This window comes from Eurosta solidaginis, chromosome 2 (genome assembly GCF_040869045.1).
Source record: "Eurosta solidaginis isolate ZX-2024a chromosome 2, ASM4086904v1, whole genome shotgun sequence".
Classification (NCBI taxonomy): Eukaryota; Metazoa; Arthropoda; class Insecta; order Diptera; family Tephritidae; genus Eurosta; species Eurosta solidaginis.
In genome coordinates this window covers 270849142-270866198 of record NC_090320.1, presented here as the reverse complement: position 1 = coordinate 270866198, position 17057 = coordinate 270849142, and the positions used below count along the sequence as shown (strand labels likewise).

At 38.4% G+C, this 17057-nt stretch overlaps 2 protein-coding genes across 21 annotated transcripts in view; one reads left to right on the top strand and one right to left on the bottom strand.

Annotated features, from left to right (window-relative positions):
• Pih1D1 (PIH1 domain containing 1) overlaps positions 1-8184 on the bottom strand; it is a 91387-nt gene extending 83203 nt beyond the window's left edge. For all 4 annotated transcript variants that reach the window (XM_067768016.1, XM_067768014.1, XM_067768012.1 and 1 more), the window contains exons 1-2: positions 7987-8184; positions 7803-7917 (exon numbers count right to left, since the gene is read on the bottom strand). In XM_067768016.1, the coding sequence (XP_067624117.1) occupies positions 7803-7917; positions 7987-8055 (184 nt within the window). In that variant the 5' untranslated portion in view covers positions 8056-8184. The remainder of the gene's footprint in view (positions 1-7802; positions 7918-7986) is intronic.
• MRP (Multidrug-Resistance like Protein 1) overlaps positions 1-17057 on the top strand; it is a 134702-nt gene that overhangs the window by 29702 nt on the left and 87943 nt on the right. For 12 of the 17 annotated variants that reach the window (XM_067767996.1, XM_067768003.1, XM_067767994.1 and 9 more), the window contains exons 3-8: positions 9891-10132; positions 10198-10509; positions 10583-10882; positions 12350-13273; positions 13361-13498; positions 15195-15341. In XM_067767996.1, coding sequence (XP_067624097.1) covers positions 10079-10132; positions 10198-10509; positions 10583-10882; positions 12350-13273; positions 13361-13498; positions 15195-15341 — 1875 coding nt within the window. In that variant the 5' untranslated portion in view covers positions 9891-10078. Of the gene's footprint in view, positions 1-9890; positions 10133-10197; positions 10510-10582; positions 10883-12349; positions 13274-13360; positions 13499-13636; positions 13784-15194; positions 15342-17057 lie in introns of all 17 variants that reach the window. The other 5 variants (XM_067768009.1, XM_067768001.1, XM_067768008.1 and 2 more) reach the window with 1 other exon arrangement.

The following is a 17057-nucleotide window of genomic DNA, read 5'->3' as shown; positions in this document are numbered from 1 at the left end:
AAAGTTCCCCATATCATTGAAAAGAAGGGACTGTATGCTCCTTACGGGTATTTTGGACACTGTCCTCTGGTTTCACATGCTTTTTAATAAGGCCTTGTGTCCGTGAAAGCAGATGTAGGAAGTGCGGTTTGGAGAAGGAAACGAGCGAGCATGTCTTGTGGCCATTCACTGCGCCCGCCAGGCTAAGGCTCCAGGGATTAGGAGTGGCACAGCTATTAAATATAAAAGCAGCAGGTAGCAAGTCCTAGAAAGCTTTAGTATTTGACAATAGGGCGAAATGATTTTATAACATAGGTCTTGGTTTCTGATAGCTGATTCTGTTTGGTCGTTGAGTAAACTTCTGTTAAGACTATGGACTAATTCAGTTTATGTGAGGACCTCACGAACCGGCCAGTTCAACCCAACATTAGGGCTGTGACCTGCATCCGGATTTTTCAACTATCCGGATAAACCGGATAGCTAAGCAAAAAATTCGGCTATCCGGATATCCGGATTCAGATACGTAAACGGAAAATCCGGATATCCGTATGTCCGGATACTGGAATATAAAACTTGAATATCTGCATAGCAGAATTGAACGAAGCAAACATCGAAAAATTATTCACAAAATATCTTTGTAGATTATTAAATTAGCGTCAAAAATTAAAAAGCTACAATTTTACAAATTTTGTAAAATTTTTGTTTATATTTGAAAAAACATTTTCTTGTTGATGTTATTAAAGCAAAAAGATACAACACATATTTTGAATATTTCTTTAGGTAACAAAGTTTGGACTCCGGCAAAGCAATGTGGTTCGAGGCCTTAGACACGTATCATGTGGGAACTCTCTCAGTTCATTTATATTTTTCTATAAACAAACTTCGAAAAGGCATTACTTTTTATATAATTTATAGAATTCTATGAATCTACGCACATACACATACATACATATACACGCTTCATATGCGTTTGCACCACCGATCTCATCATATTCTGGTCAATTTCAATTACTATTAATTGACATGTATTGTGCCAATCAGCAGTGCGTTAGACAATCATAATTGCTGTGAACAAGAGATTATTGCGGGGCCAGCTAGTTTCACTGAAGCGCAACATTCATTAATTAACACTTCAGTGCTTAGATGTAATTGCAATTCATTTCCATACCTTAAGGTGTGCTCGACAAATATACTCTTGGTTATAGCTATATTGTTTAGAACAAAAGGCCTAGTCAAAGACTAGAGGTTAGTTTTTTATGGAACTTTTGTATAAAGGGTATGCGGCTCTTTTTGTTGGTAGTAATGCGGGCTTTTACTAAAAACAGTACGGACAAGTTTGTAAACTTAGTACTATCGCAGTATTGTTTCAAATGCGTCCTGTGTGTCCATCCGATAGATATCACTTACCGCTTGTCATTCAATTAAATACCTTTGCTGCTATCCCTACGCTGACGCCATTGGATAACTCTCCTTTTAACTTTCGACTTACTGATTTCAGTGAGTTGAACAATGTCTTACTTGCACTTAACTGGGCAAATATATTTCTCTCTAATGACGTCAGCATGTGTTATGACCTTTTCTTATCGAAGTTGTCTGAGATATTTCATAGTACAGTGCCTCGTTTTAGGCCTAGGTTGCATAAATTACCTTGGTATAACATAACGCTTAAGAGGTTGAAAAACAAGCGTAACAAATTCAATAAATTATATAAGGAAAATAGGGAAAACATTTCTCTTAGGGAACAGTACATTAATAGTGTGCGGCAGTTTAATGTTCTCGATAAATTTCTTTATAATCGCTACATGCGTAGGCTCGAAGATGTGCGTAAAGAAAATCAAATAGCCTTTTGGAACTTCATACGCTCCAAACGTGGTTCAACGAATATTCCGATCTGTATGACCTTTAATGGGGTAAGCTCCCAGTCGCTAACTGAAACAGTTGAGCTTTTTGCGGAATTCTTTAAATCTAACTTTGATGATGCCAATGTAGGTTTGGCTGACTCTCATTCGCGCTCGGGACTTTGTGATCAGATTGATTTTGGCTCCCTCATTATCTCAGAGGATGATGTTCGCAATGCTATGCTTTCCCTTAAACCCTCGCTAAGTTGTGACACTGATGGCCTTTGCGCCTTTGTACTGAAGCACTGTAGTTTAACTCTCTGCGCTCCCATTTGCCATATCTTCAATTTATCTCTGTCCTCTGGAACTTTTATCGATAGATGGAAAAGGAGCTCAATTTGTCCTATTTTTAAATCTGGTAATAAAAATGATATCTCTAACTATAGGCCGATTGCCAAACTCACAGTATGCTTAAAGCTTTTCGAAAAAATCATAAAGGAGAAGTTGTCTTTTATCATTAAAAGGGTGATTGACTCGCGTCAACATGGGTTTGTTGCTGGTCGCTCTACTGTCACTAATCTAGGGTCGTTTTCTGATTTCTGTATCTCTGCATTTAAGGATGGCTGCCAGGTTGATACCATATATACCGACTTCTCAAAGGCTTTTGATAAAGTTTCACATCAAATCTTACTATCTAAACTTGAGTATATTGGATTTCACTCTGTATTCTTATCTTGGTTAAAATCGTATCTATCGAACCGGTCTCTATGTGTTGAAATCGAGGGCTGCAAGTCCCTACCTTTTTATGCAACGTCTGGAGTTCCTCAGGGTAGCATTCTCGGGCCTTTGTTGTTTGTGCTTTTTATAAATGATATTGGTTCCTGTTTTTTTTTCGTCCTCTTTCCTTCTATATGCAGATGATTTAAAGTTATTTCATAGAGTTAATGGCGAGTCGGATTCCCTACTCCTACAAAATAACCTAAATAATCTTATTGAATGGTGTAATGCCAATTATCTCTTCCTCAATGTGAATAAATGTTTCCACATGTCTTTTACTAAATCATCTAACTTATATTCCACCCTCTACGATATCGCAGGTGCTCGACTGGTTTCGGTTAATGAATTTATTGACTTAGGTGTTGTTTTTGATTCCTCTTTCTCTTTTGTCAATCATATCTCTTATATGCTTTCCAAGGCTTACAGAAACCTTGCCTTTCTTCGTAGATATGCAAAAGATTTTAAGGATCCTTATACAAGGAAGGCTCTTTATACCTCTCTCGTTCGTTCAAAACTAGAATACGCCTCAATTGTTTGGAATCCTATCTATAGCTGCTATGCTGCCAGAATTGAAAAAGTTCAAAGAAAATTTACTCGTTTTTGTCTATTTTCACTCAACTTTTACGACCCAATTCCATCCTATCACTCGCGCTGCTTACTCATAAATCTCCAACCTCTCGAATCCAGAAGGATAGAACATCTGCTAATGTTCGTCTATGGTCTATTAGTTGGCTCTCTAGATTGCCCAGTTCTCTTAGCGAAGGTGTCATTTAATGTACCTAATCGGAGTCTTCGAACATTTTTTCCATTTTACATTAGTGCTTGCAGGGCTAATTATTGTAATTTTGTCCCAATTTTTCGGGCACTAAATGAATTTAATAGACTCTCAAGGAGGTTTTGTATTGATTTTTCTTTTTCGGGAAGCTTCTTCAAGTCAACTTTGCAAGAGTTCCTAAATCTTTACTTGCATTATCTTTTTATTTTTTGTTTTCGCTAGTCATGTTACTTACGTTATTCGTTGTGGTTTTCAGTTGATTATTTGTTTAGTATTTATTTGCTTTTGTATTCTAGTCTGTAAGATTGTTTAATCATAGACTGAATAAATTAAACATACATACAACAATATAATAATTGTGGTAGTGGCAAAATCTCTTCTCAAATTTTTGGGGATTTCTGGCTTAGTCGCAGTGGTTTGTCGATATATCTCTCATGTAAGAGCAGGCTTAGGTTTAACCCGACAGTCATCCGAACGATTTGATTTGAGCACGCCGAACCTTCTAGGCCACCCTACCTTAATTATCTGTATTTCAATTCGATTTCCAGCTTAGCAGTACAAAATAACGTGAAGCATTATTAGCAAGATTTCGAAGGTCAATATATTTGAAGATAAATAAATGTGGTTGTATTATCGATGTTGATGGTATTTGCCGGATATAGATCCGGTACGCTCCGGTAACAAAGTACCCTTAAGGTACTAGCCCGACCATTTCCGGAACGATTTATACGACCACATTATACCTTTTAGGAAATCCCGCCCCACACCTTCTAGTTCCATGAGGAACTTGGGGTCGCCAGATAAATTGTACATCATTGGCTTTTGCGCGACCAATACTTGAAGCTCTACATCATGGGTATGACTTGACTTGCGAAATTTTGTCGCCCCAATTTTATCAATATATATATTTATACGAAATTAGCTCACACGGACTAAGCCGAAGTAAAGGTAAACCGGCAGATGATAATCACTATAACACGGCAACTACTAGGCATACCTTATATCCTAAGCCACAAACGCACTGGTGGATTAGGATGATAGCTTTCGTGGGCAGTACTGCGAACTCTGCATTACATGAGACAAATTTTGCTATAGAAAGCGAGAGCATTGAGCTAAAGCCGCTATGTAGTCCCGACAGTCCTAAGTACCATAATTTAGCAAGCCAGATTTAAACCTGCCATTCTTAGGGCACTGATACTATCAACATAGCTTGTACATATCGCATGTCCCGTGGAGGACTAGCACTGTTTTTTCTTCGCGTGGAAGACTAGCACAGTTCGTTGTTCGTGTGGAAGACTATCATAGATCGTTGTTGGTGTGAAAATCTAGCACGTTTCACGAAAAATTTAACGTGCTAGTTTTTCAGCGAACAACGAACTGTGTTAAGTTTTCCATGCGAATATGCACAGTGTTAGTTGTAGTTGTTGTTGTAGCGATAAGGTTTCTCCCCGAAGGCGGAGTGTTATCGATGTGATGGTCCTTTGCCGGATACAGATCCGGTACCCTCCTGTTGTTGTTGTTGTAGCAGTGTTTCGCCCCACCTAATAGCTGCGACCGATCACGAATTGTCATGAATATCCTCTAACGGGAGTCCACGGAAACTTGCTGTTTCAACAGGAGTGGACCATAATGAAAGGGGTTTTAGAGGCGTTGGTTCCACATTAAAATTAAAGAGATGGTTGGTGTCATGTGGGGACACATTGCAAGCGGGGCATACCTTTTTTATGTCGGGGTTGATTCTTTTTCATTTCATTTCATTTATTACGGCAAAAAAGCCTAATTCATAAATTAAATTATATTACAATTTACTATCTTATTGCTAAGGTTTTACAATATTCATAAAGTTTTGCTTTAAAAGCTACGATTTCATTACAACTTTTTATATCTATAGGCAGTTCATTGAAACTTTTTAGACCTTTATAAAAAATATTTTGCTGATCTATTTCAGTTCTGAATAGGTAAGAGTTTAGCCTGCTGCAGTATTCGGAACGAAGTTGAGCTAAAGTAACTCGCGTTTCCCTGGGGAGTATGCGTTCCTCTTCCGCAAGTTTTGGGTACTGTTCTTTGAGTACTGGATTCACCGCGCAATTCCTGGCATAAAGGTCCGACGCCTGTTTGTGTGGAGTTCACTGAGGACCTGCTTGTGTTTTTTTTGCTTCATACGGCTGAGTTCTCAGGTGCCGTATTTCCTCATAATGCTTACGGAGATGACTTCTTAAGCCCCTAGGTGGTGTTGGCTCATCAATCAGATGTCTGTTGGGATGCCCAGGTTTCTGGGTTTCAGGAAGACAGCCCGTGGCGGTTCTGAGAGCAGTATTTTGGCAGGCCTGCAGCTTCTTACAGTGAGTAATTTTTAGGCTCGGCGACCATATAGGGGGACGCGTAGCATGCAATCGGCTGGCCAATTCCTTTGTATGTGGTAATGAGCGTTTCTTTGTATTTTCCCCAAGTACTGCCAGCAAGGGATTTGAGGATTTTATTACGGCTCTGGATTTCAGGTACAATTGCGGCTGCATGCTCACCAAAATGTAGATCCTGATCAAAGATTTTGGGGTGTAGGACAGTCGGTAGCGTAGTGCCATCGACGTGGATGTTCAAAATGGTCGACATTTGGGACGTCCATGTTGTAAATAAGGTCGCGGAGGATTTAGTCGGTGATAATGCCAGGTTTCGCGAGGCGAAAAAACTGGAGAGATTAGGGAGGTAGCCGTTTATTCTGTTGCAAAGCTCATCGATCTGTGGGCGTGGGCTTGTGGCCATCGCAAATCCTTTACAGACAACCGCTTTGCTGCCCTTCCTATCCCGACTGATGCCCGCCAATGGGCGCGGGCTTTCCGCAAGGTCATTGAATCCGCCTCGGCTCGCTTCATTCTCGCCGGTAGAATTCCCGAAATTCGGGCCCCCTTCCCGGCGGAGGCCGCAAATTTAGCGAAAGAACGTGACCTTATAAGACAGCTCGACCCCGGCGAGCCCCAAATAAGGGATATAAACTAACGCATCAGATTGTTTGTGGATGAGCACAAGCAGGCGAAATGGGAGGAGCACCTAAGCGGTTGTAACCTCTCTGCCGGTGTAGGTAAACTTTGGTCCACCGTAAAGTCCCTATCGAATCCGTCTAGGCACAATGACAAAGTTTCCATCGCCTTTGGCGATAAAGTGCTGCCGGATGCGAAAAAATGCGCAAGCGCCTTCTGCCGACAATATATAATGCATTCTACGGTCGACAAAGATAGACGGAGGGCCAACAGACACGCACATAAACATAATCAGCGCGTCACCAATTACCATCACCGCCAAAGAGGTTGAGGATGCTATTGGTCATGCTAAACCATCCAAAGCAGTGGGCCCAGACGGCATAGGGTTTCAAATATTTAGCGCATGTCTTCAACCTGTCTCTTTCCACCTTTGTCATTCCCGAAAAATTGAAAATGGCCAAGGTGGTCCCGCTACTAAAGCCTGGGAAACCAGCTAACATAGGAGTCATATCGCCCGATATCTCTCCTATCGCCAGTAGCCAAGACGCTTGAAGCCATTTTGCTCCCCTACTTCATAGCAAATTTGCAGCTAGCCTGTCATCAGCATGGCTCCAGAAAACTCCATAGCACCACCACCGCGCTAAATGCCATTAGCACCCAGATAAATTGCGGTTTAAATCAAAACCCCCACCATAGAACAGTTCTCGTTGCGCTAAACCTATCAAAAGCTTTTGATACGGTCAACCATGGCACGTTACTTCAAGATCTGGAAGAGTGTACCCTTACTCCATGCCTTAAAAGGTGGACCGAAATTATCTGGGTGGTCGGCAGGCATCGATGCAATTTAGGAACGAAACATCAAAACCAAGAAGAATTAAACAAGGGGTGCCACAGGGTGGTGTCCTATGCCCACTTTTGTTTAATTTCTACATATCTAAGCTACCTTTGCCACCAGGAGTTACTATCGTTTCCTACGCCGATGACTGCACAATAATGGTCACAGGCCCAGGTACGCTCCGGCAACGCAGCACCATTAAGTTGCTAACGCGACCATCTCGGGAACGATTTTTAAGGCCACATTAAACCTTCAGGCCATACCGCCCTCACCACCCTCAACATCCATGAGGAACTTGGGGTCGCCAGAGCCTCGTCTGTTAGTGAAACAGGATACGCCGCGGATAGGTGAGGTTGACAATTGAGTTTGGAGAAGCTATTAGTATTAGTATGTTAGTCGCCTCTTACGACAGGCATACCTACCACGGGTATATTCTGACCCCCTAACCCGCTGGGGGGCACCGTGTTAGTCTTCCATGGGGGTATGAAACCTGCTAGTCTTCCATGGGACCGACGATATATACATAGAAACAACGATATAAGGCAATGGGGGTAAGTCTTCAAAGTGATTTTGTGCTCGTCATCTATAAATTATACCAAAACAATAAATTATTATCTACTTACCTGGCTTCGGCTGCACAATTTTATAATCGCGTGGTGGCGCTAATGATGAAGAGTTGGTTGTATCACCACTTTGTGCACAAGAAAAGTATTGATTTAATTCATCTTCGACTTCATTCTACAAGTAAAATTGTACAAAAAATAAGTAAATTTCTTCGCCTTATGTTTCCATGTGGAACTCACGTACTCTAACAAATCTCAAATTCTGTTGGATTAAACTATTATCGGCATCTAGAAAATTTGTTGGCTGCATCATTTTTCTTTATATTTCGTTTCTTTTTAAAACAAATAAAAGTAATTTTTCACAAAATTAAGCGATTTATAAAATAAATGCGCCGACAAATAAAGAACAGAAATAACATGCAGTTACGCGAATAGTTCTGTTCGTTTTACTCAAACTTTAATTAGTTTGTAGAGAACAAAGTTGTAGGGTGACACGTGTATAAATTTTTTCTTGATTTTACCCAGCCTTTATTCTTACAATCACGCAAGATATTGCATTCATGCCCATTCAAATATAAAATTTTACGAAGCATTGTTATAAATATTCTCACTAAACAAGAAAAATACTTTCTGAAATCTTCTGTGTCGCATTCACTTGTTAAATTGCAGCTTTTAACTGTGAAAAAGGGACAATTTTAGAATAGCACCCCCCGAGTTCGGGGTAAAACTGGGTATCAAATGAAAGAGGGAGTTGTCCCGATCACAAATATATATATTTTAAAGTGCGCAAACTTATAATTTAAAAGTTATTTGGTGTTAAAGTTTGCAAATTTAGCAAATTTCTATAGCACTTTAAATTACAATTTACATATCTTTCAAAACCTTAATCCACATACATATCTATATAAATTGGCAACGATAAACTAATTTGCATTGTTTTTACTTATTATAAATGTTTTTATTAAATCAATCGCGCTTTTGTAGCAACATGCACATTTATATATATATTTTATTGATGACATTACAAAGCTGTGCTGCCACATAAACAAAAAAAAAACAAATATAAATATTACCTTACCACCTTTCAGTTAATAAAGAAAAAGGAAAATATATATTTTTACTACTCATTTTGAGAAGTTGAAACAACTTTCCGCGTAGGCGGCCTTTCAGTTAATAAAGAAAAAGGAAAATATATATTTTTACTACTCATTTTGAGAAGTTGAAACACCTTTCCCCGTAGGCGGCCTTCGGCCGCGCTTATAAAAAATAACCATGTGCTACGCCATGCCAAGTCCGGATGTGTGGTATAAACGTGGCTACTGCCACGGTGATGTCTTTCTGCGTAGTTCAACCTTCCTCGCAGAAGGGTGTACTACGCAGAGGGACATCACCGTTGCGGTAGCCACGGTTATACCACACACCCGGACTTGGCATGGCGTAGCCCAGGGTTATTTTTTATAAGCGCGGCCGAAGGCCGCCTATGCAGAAAGGGTGTTCTACGCAGAATTACTGTGCATGGCACAGCCGGTGTTGGATCGGCTAACATAACAATAAACCTAAGAGATAAAGTAATATCAGCTCGTTCACGAATGCAAAAAAGAGCTTTTTCAAATTTTTTGTAAATAAAGACTAGAAAAGTTAAAGATATACATACATCAGATGAAAGGTATTTTCAGAAGTTATTTTCCGATTCTGCACTTGTTCCGGTTTTTAGATGTGGCAGCACAGATTTGTAATGTCATAAAATATATATACGTATACACATATAAAACTTTAACAACAAATAACTTTTAAATTATAAGTTTGCGCACTTTAAGATATATATATTTGTGATCGGGAGGACTCCCTCTTTCATTTGATACCAAGTTAAACCCCGAACTCGGGGGTGCTAAACTAAATCGCTCCCGTGAAAAAGTACCAACGAGTGTTAAAATAATTTCACTTGCAAAGTGTGGAAGCACGAATTTTTCTTATTATTTTGCTTGCTTTGCTGGATACTTCGCATACTCGTTTGGCATTCTTTGCTGCATTTCAGCTTATAAAGTTAAGGCAGTTAGAATAATTATTTTTTGAAGAACTATTATTTATATAGAAATTCAATACATACGTATCACCCTGTTTAACAGCTGTTTATTTCTCCACTTTCAGGTGTTGCGGCAACTGCAATTTGACAGTTAATTTGGTTGTGCGAAAGGTCGGATTACAATTTTATCATATTATTCGTCTAACAAACTATTTTCTATGCTTGCCCAGATAATAAGAGATTTTATAAATTATATAATCTAAAGAGCAAATAAAACGAGACTAAAGTGGACACTCCTGCCATATTTAACAAAATGGTAGATAATACAACTCATCCTATGGATCAGTTTTGTGGTTCAAAATTTTGGGTGAGTGCAATAACCCAATAACTGTTGTCCTCGAATATGACTTTTAATTTTCATGATGTGCATAGGACGCAAATGCAACATGGTTTACAAGTGATCCAGACTTTACAAAATGCTTTGAAAAGACTGTACTAATATGGGGCCCATGTGCTTTTCTCTGGGTATTTACCTTATTCGATATCTATTATCTAAAAGCAAGTTTAGATAAGAATATACCATGGAATAAAATAAATTTAAGTAAACTAGTGCTGAATAGTGCATTACTGATCCTAACAGCAGTAGATTTTGTTATGGCGATAAAAACGAAGGGTAATGACGAAAGAGCGCACCTAATACATCCTGTTGACATATGGACGCCGGTGATAAAGTTTGCTTCATTTGTAAGTGTAAATGTTTGTGTAATATGAAATAGGATATCTTTATATAACTTGGTGTTGTTTTCTTCTCTTGCAGTTGCTGTTATTTATTTTTATACCATTAAATCGTAAATATGGTGTCCAAACATCGGGTGTACAATTTATGTTCTGGTTCCTGCTTGTTATATGTTCTGTAGCCCAATGTCGCACCGAAGTGAGAGAAAAAAGTAACAGGGACGGAATTATAAACTCGAATGCATCAAATAAACCTGATTATTCATGGGCTGAATATAATTATATCAGCTATATGATATATTTTGGTATTTCGTGTGCTATGCTGCTATTAAATTGTTTCGCCGATGCCATGCCAAGAGAAACTAAATATAAACGTACAAATGTAAGTTGTTAAGGACGGATTTTTTGTATTTGTTTATTGATGTAAAAAGTTGTATACGTTTAAACGGATCGATTCTAGCATGGGAGCATAAGTGCATATATTAACTGAAATAGGTTCCTTCAGATCAGGGATGGGCGTTATCAACAAATTTGAATAACCATTGACGAAAAAATAAAAAATAAATTTTTATTCATTATTCAAGAAAACATGGTATTTTTTATTCAAGTATTTCTTGAATAATGAATAACATTTTCTCGTTATTCAAAATATTCTAATTGATAACCATTCTTATTTTTGCAAATTTTGAAAAAAGAGTTGAGGTATTATTCATTATTTACAAAATATGGAATAACAATAAAATTTTAGTTTTTATTCAGTTATTCAAAAATAAACCATCGAGATGCCCTGAAAATATACCCATATGCGTAACCAGTTCGCGTGTAGTTCTGAAGCTTCTTAGGGTAATATTGAAACGATTTTGGGGAGTATTCGCGGGGTTTTTTGTGGGCCGTTTGGGGTTAATTTCTGGGACACCCTGGGAATCCTCCCGGGGTCTATTGGGGTCCATTCCAGGGGCTCCCTCGCGACCCTCCTAGGGTTTTGGGGTAATTTCTGGATGGATTTTGCGACTCCCTCGGGGTCTTTTGGAGGTCATTTTGGCATGGTTTAGGGGAGTACCGCGGGGTCCTCCCGGGGTCATTCCGTGACATTTTTGGGACTCTCGGGGTCATTTGGGGGTCATTCTGGGATGATTTTGGGGGGTCATTTCGGGGTCATTCCGGGATTTTTTTGGAGACGCCCTGGGGTCATTTGGGGGTCATTTCGGGATGACTTTGGGGACTCGCTCGGGGTCATTCGTGGGTCATTCCGGGATCTTTTTTGGGACTCCCTCGGAGTCATTTCGGGATGGTTTGGGGACTCCATCGGGGTCATTTCGGGATGGTTTTGGGGACTCCCTCGGAGTCATTTGGGGGTAATTTCGGGATGATTTTGGGACCCCCCGCGGGGTCATTCCGGGATCTTTTTGGGCACACTTGGGGTCAATTCGGGATGATTTTGGGTACTCCCTACCTACGCTGGGTCGCTCCCGGTGAACCCCGTTATCAATATACACAATCCAACCCTTGCAAAAGAAAATATCAGACAACCAACGCATCGCTATGGTACAACGCTGTTAAAACTCCCAGTTTCCCTGGACTCCCGTTAGAGGGCTTTGATGACAATTTGTGAGGGTTCGCACCTATTGAATGAGGCAAGCACTGGTGAGTGGTCGCACCTATTGAATGAGGCAAACACTGTAACACAACAACAACAACATTGAGTTAATATTCAAGAGAATTAAAAAATCCGGTTAGCTCCAGTGATTAGTTTGGTCACAGCTTTTGGGGACGAGCTTAAGAGTACTATTCAAAGACTACAGCATATACATATGCCCATATTTCAAATAATCGTTTTCTTTTTTTCTAGAATGAAATACCAGAAAGTTCGGCCAGTTTCTTGTCTCGCATTACATACACTTGGTTCGATATAATGGCATGGAAAGGATATAGAAATCCACTAGAAGAGAAAGATCTATGGGACTTACGTCCACAGGACAGCTGTAAAGAAGTTATGCCTATATTTGCATATTATTGGAATAAAAGTGTACGCAAAAATGTTAAAAGTCACAGCATAACTCCACAACAACCAAAAGCCCAATATAGTAATGGCAAGGTTGAATTCGAAAATCCACATGCAGCTAGCTCCAGCCATAAAAAGAAAATAACATCGATAATGCCAGCCATTATTAAATCAACTGGCGGTGTATTTCTACTCGGTGCACTTATGAAATTAATAGCTGATCTTCTAACCTTTGTACAACCGCAAATATTGAGCTTAATTATCACTTTTGTTGAAGATTATGCCGACGAAGAGAAGGAGCCACAACCCCAATGGAAGGGTATATTCTATTCAGTACTATTATTTGTTACAGCAGCTGCACAAACTGTTATTTTGGGACAATACTTTCATCGAATGTTTGTTGTTGGTTTACGTATACGCACAGCTTTAATTAATGCTATTTATCGTAAGGCTTTAGTTATTTCAAATGCTACACGTAAGGAATCAACGGTGGGTGAAATTGTCAATTTGATGGCAGTGGATGCACAACGTTTTATGGATTTAACAACATATTTAAATATGATTTGGTCAGCACCTTTACAAATTACATTAGCTATGTATTTCTTATGGTTACAATTGGGACCATCTGTCTTAGCGGGGCTTGCTGTTATGATAATTTTAATTCCAATTAATGGTGTTATAGCCAATCGTATTAAAGTCTATCAAATACGACAAATGAAGTATAAGGATGAACGTGTGAAATTGATGAATGAAGTATTAAGTGGCATTAAGGTGAGGAATAATAAATGCATAGTTTTTTTTTATTAAATGTAGGTTTTTGAATTGCTCATTTTAATTTGTTTATTATTGTATTTGCAGGTACTTAAATTATATGCTTGGGAGCCAAGTTTTGAAAATCAAGTATTACAAATACGTGAAAAAGAAATAGCCACACTTAAATCAGCAGCATACCTAAATGCTGGTACTTCATTTTTATGGTCATGCGCACCATTTTTGGTAAGATATATGTTAACTTTTCACATAATGTAATTTTCTTTACAGCACCAATTACATTGACAATATTGAACAAATAGAAAAACATGACATTCCAAACATTTTATAATTACACATCAAAAAAATTGTTGTATTCGTAAGGTTTCCTTAGCTACTTTTGCCACTTACGTTTTAACAAGTGATGCCAATCACTTAACACCATCCAAGGTTTTTGTTAGCATAGCCTTATTCGAAACAATGAAACTACCGCTGGCTACGCTGCCCATGTTATTTGTCGATGTTGCTGAGGTAAATGAAAAAAAATTGGAATACACGGATAAGGCGAAGTTATAGCAATTTTCAAAAGCACTTGCATGCACATTAGCTACATGCTCGCTGGAGGGAAAGTATACAGTTACTCAAAAAAATAAGTACACACTTGGTATATGCTGAAAAAAACTCAAATGCAGTGGCTCACAGCTTAATTGATAATTTTTATCTGAAATATCGCAAATTTCCTAACAGAAACCACATTCAAAAAAATTTCAAAGGTAAGCAGAATTAATCAAAATTTCAAAAATGACCATCAAAATTTTCAAATTTTTTTTCAGAATTTCCAGAAAATTTTTGAACTAGGGCTGGGACTATCCGCATATTCGAATATCCGGATATCCATACGGATATCTGTTGACACGGATAAAGACCGGACGGCATGGATATCCGGTTAATATTCGTTTGTGAAACTATCTGGATATCCGGATTTATGACGATCCGGTTAATAACCGTATTTTTGGATATCCAGTGAAAGCAACAAATTTATGTACCATATATGTTTATTTAACATTAATAACAATAACTACGTGGGCATTTAGATCAATTAACAACGTTTTTTCACAATATGAACAAATGGCACTGTTCCTATTTTCACTTGTTTGTAAAATTGTAGCTTTTTAATTTTTGACGTTAATTTAATAATCTACAAACATATTTTGTGAACAATTTTTCGATGTTTGCTTCGTCCAATTCTGATATGCAGATATTCAACTTTTATATTCCAGTATCCGGACATACTGATATCCGGATTTTGCGTTAACGTATCCGGATAGCCGAACAGCGGATATCCGGATTTCCCATTTGTGAATCCGGATAGCCGGATTTGTTGCCAAGCTATCCGGTTATTCGAATATCCGGTTTATCCGAATAGTTGAGAAATCCTGATGCAGTTCACTTTGAATAACCTTTGACATTTTTCTGAATGTAGTTTCTTTTAGGGAATTTGCGATATTTCAGATGAAAATTGTCAATTAAGCTGTGAGCCACTGCATTTGAGTTTTTTTCACCGTAAACCAAGTGTGTACTTATTTTTGTGAGTAACTGTACATATCTATCTTAGTGATTGCCCATGAAACAAGCAACTGTCCATGATAAACCATAACATATTCTGAACTATTACTTTTGAGCATTTATTTATCTCAATTCAAATTCAACAGCATGTAGCGCGAATTAGAATAATACAACAACAACAACAATTAGAATAATTTCAAAATTCATATTCACCGACGTCGCAAAAATTATACAATTTTATACATTACTATTTTCCAATTAACCGTGTGAAATGGCACTCTTTCTACAAACATACATATCTACATACTGCATACATGACTTTTTTCATATTTATTACTATGTATTTTCATAATAAAATAATTTTCTATATTTCTAGGTATCATTGGTAACATTTGCTACCTATGTTTTAATTGATGAAAGTAATGTACTCGATGCAACTAAAATATTCGTTTCATTATCATTATTCAACATTTTGCGCTTTCCATTAATAATGTTGCCTATGTTGATAACCAATATGGTACAAGTAAGTCGAAGTATTTACATATAAAACTTTGTGTTTGTTTGTTGTGTTGCTCCTGCGCTGTACGCTTTTTGTTGTAAAACATTAACTTTTTGTTAAGCTAAGCTTGAACTAAGTTTGCTTAAACTCTAGTCAAAGTTAAACTCCAGTTAAACTACTGAGCAGTTTTTCAGTTACAGTTTAAGGCCGCCTTTGGGGTATGCTTTTTTGTGCGGCAACATTGGTTTTTAAACTGGTTGGACAGCACTTTTTTTGTAATTGAAATTTAAGTAACTTCCCGATAAGCTACAAGCTTGAAACTTGGAATATAGTTCAGAATCCGATAATAAGAAAAAATCGCCGCCAGGTGACGCAAGGATGGAGATATTCACAAAAATCGTATTTGTGGTCCGATTTGGCTCATTTTTGGAACACATAATATATACAAAAATAGAAAGCGAATTGCCGCTGGGTGGCGCAAGGATGGAGATTTTCACAAAAATCGAATTTGTGGTCCGATTTGGCTCATATTTGGAACACATAATACATACAAGAATAGAAAGCGACTTATGAAAAAATCACCGCTAGGTGGCACAAGAATCGAGATATTAAAAAAAATCGTATTTGTGGTCCGATTTGGCTCATATTTGGAACACATAATACATACAAGAATAGAAAGCGATCTATGAAAAAAAATCGCCGCTAGGTGGCGTAAGGATCGAGATATTCACAAAAATCGTATTTGTGGTCCGATTTGGCTCATCTTTGGAACACATAATACATACAAGAATAGAAAGCGATCTATGAAAAAAATCGCCGCTAGGTGGCGCAAGGATCGAGATAAAAATCGTATATGTTTTCCGATTTGGCTCATATTTGGAACACATAATACATAAAAGAATAGAAAGCGACCTATGAAAAAAAAAAACGCTGGGTGGCGCAATGATCGAGATATTCAAAAAAATAGTATTTGTGGTCCGATTTCGTCCATGTTTGGAACACATAATACATACATGAATAGAAAACGGCCTGTGAAAAAATCGCCGCTAGGTGGCGCAATGATCAAGATATTAAAAAAATTAGTATTTGTGGTCCGATTTGATCCATATTTGGAACCTATGAAAAAAAAATCACCGCTAGGTGGCGCAAGGATCGAGATATTCACAAAAATCGTATTTGTGGTCCGTTTTGGCTCATATTTGGAACAAATATTACATACAGTCCAGTAGAAGTGACATCAAAATATTTTGCAGTTGGAGGAAGGACAAACATACGTGGCGCAGAGTCGAGTAAAGTCTTTGGAAGGAGTTTTTATTGAGGCCTTAGATTGTAACAAATTGTCGGGAAAGAGTCCGTGTAATAATGAGTCACTAAATGAACTAAATAGTTGAGAAATAATAGGTCCCCAGCGGGTTAGCCGCTGTAGGTATGCCTGTCGTAGGAGGCGACTAAAATACCAGATTCAAGGGGCTGTGTAGCGCAACCCTTCAGGTTGCCAGCGCAATATATAGCTTCTCCAAACCGAATTCTCAACCACACCTATCCGCGGCGAATCCTGTTTCACTAACAGACGAGGATCTGGCGACCCCAAGCTGCTCATGGAACTTGAAGGTGGGGAGGGAGGGATGGCGTGAAGGTTTAATGTGGCCATATAACTCGTTCCCGAGATGGTCGGGCTAGCACCTTAATAGTGCTGTGTTACCGGAGCGTACCGGATCTGTATCCGGCAAAGAACCATCA